The 919-nt window shown below is 43.1% G+C and overlaps 1 protein-coding gene across 1 annotated transcript in view; it reads right to left on the bottom strand.

The window, feature by feature from the left end:
- Positions 1 to 311: 311 nt before the first annotated feature.
- LOC106512057 (WD repeat-containing protein 3) overlaps positions 312 to 919 on the bottom strand; it is a gene marked incomplete at both ends in the record, with an annotated part of 2,410 nt that continues 1,802 nt past the window's right edge. The window contains 3 exon segments of the mRNA XM_014000755.1: positions 312 to 394; positions 515 to 616; positions 745 to 838. Of these exon segments, the coding sequence (XP_013856209.1) occupies positions 312 to 394; positions 515 to 616; positions 745 to 838 (279 nt within the window).

Here is a 919-nt window from a genome sequence, read left to right as displayed (position 1 = left end):
TGTTTTTGTTTTTACTGATGGGGGGTGGGGGGTGCGGCTTATAGTCCGATGCGGCTTTTAGTCCGAAAAATACGGTACTCTTATTGGTGTAAATGATTTTAAACAACCCACTATTTTTCATAAAGCCAATTAAGTTAAAGAAAACATTGTCTTTGTGTCTCAGATTTTCTTTCTTGCCCAGGAGGAACTGGAAAGTATCATTAGTAATAATGGATATCTGGATTCCCTGCTTAACCTATTGCTTCTGTGACCCGATTCCAGATAAGAGGACAAAAATGACTGAATGGACAGACGAACCGATAACAACTTACTTCTGATTTGTTCCTGTGTCCTTCATAAGCTCAAACTCCCAGAATTTTACAGTCTTGTCTGCACTTCCAGTGACGATGCCTCTCTGTAAAACCAGCAAACAAGTCAAAAAAGATCAGCTCATCTTTATAATTCACTGTCAAAGTAACTACAGGAAACAAATTTTCTCATCAGCTAACGCAGTGCTGCAGGAAGTGATGTTCACCTGATCTGGGGCCAGGCACAGGGACCACAGGGCTCCATCATGAGCCTCTACAGTCTCCAGAAGGCTCCCTGAGGCCAGCTCAAAGATCTGAAGCTTTCCACTCTGAAACACACAAAAAGTTAAACAGACGACACAGAATCCTAAGAAATTCACTTTACTCTACTTAGATGACATTATTTCTAACAAAACAAGTTAATCTATGGAATTGTTTAAAAAGAGAATGTGAATACCTTAGTTCCCAGGATTATCTGTCTGTCTCCGGGGACAAAAAGGGAGCAGAGGGCGTACTCACAGGCCATGGTGCGGATCACCTGCAGAGTGGACCTGAGACAGGCAGAACACGATCAGAACCAGCCCTTCTAGACCAGGGGTTCTCAAGCCATTTGGGTCTGGGGACCCCTTACA

This window comes from Austrofundulus limnaeus, unplaced genomic scaffold (genome assembly GCF_001266775.1).
Source record: "Austrofundulus limnaeus strain Quisiro unplaced genomic scaffold, Austrofundulus_limnaeus-1.0 Scaffold4053, whole genome shotgun sequence".
NCBI lineage: Eukaryota > Metazoa > Chordata > Actinopteri > Cyprinodontiformes > Rivulidae > Austrofundulus > Austrofundulus limnaeus.
This window is presented reverse-complemented; position numbering and strand designations above follow the sequence as displayed.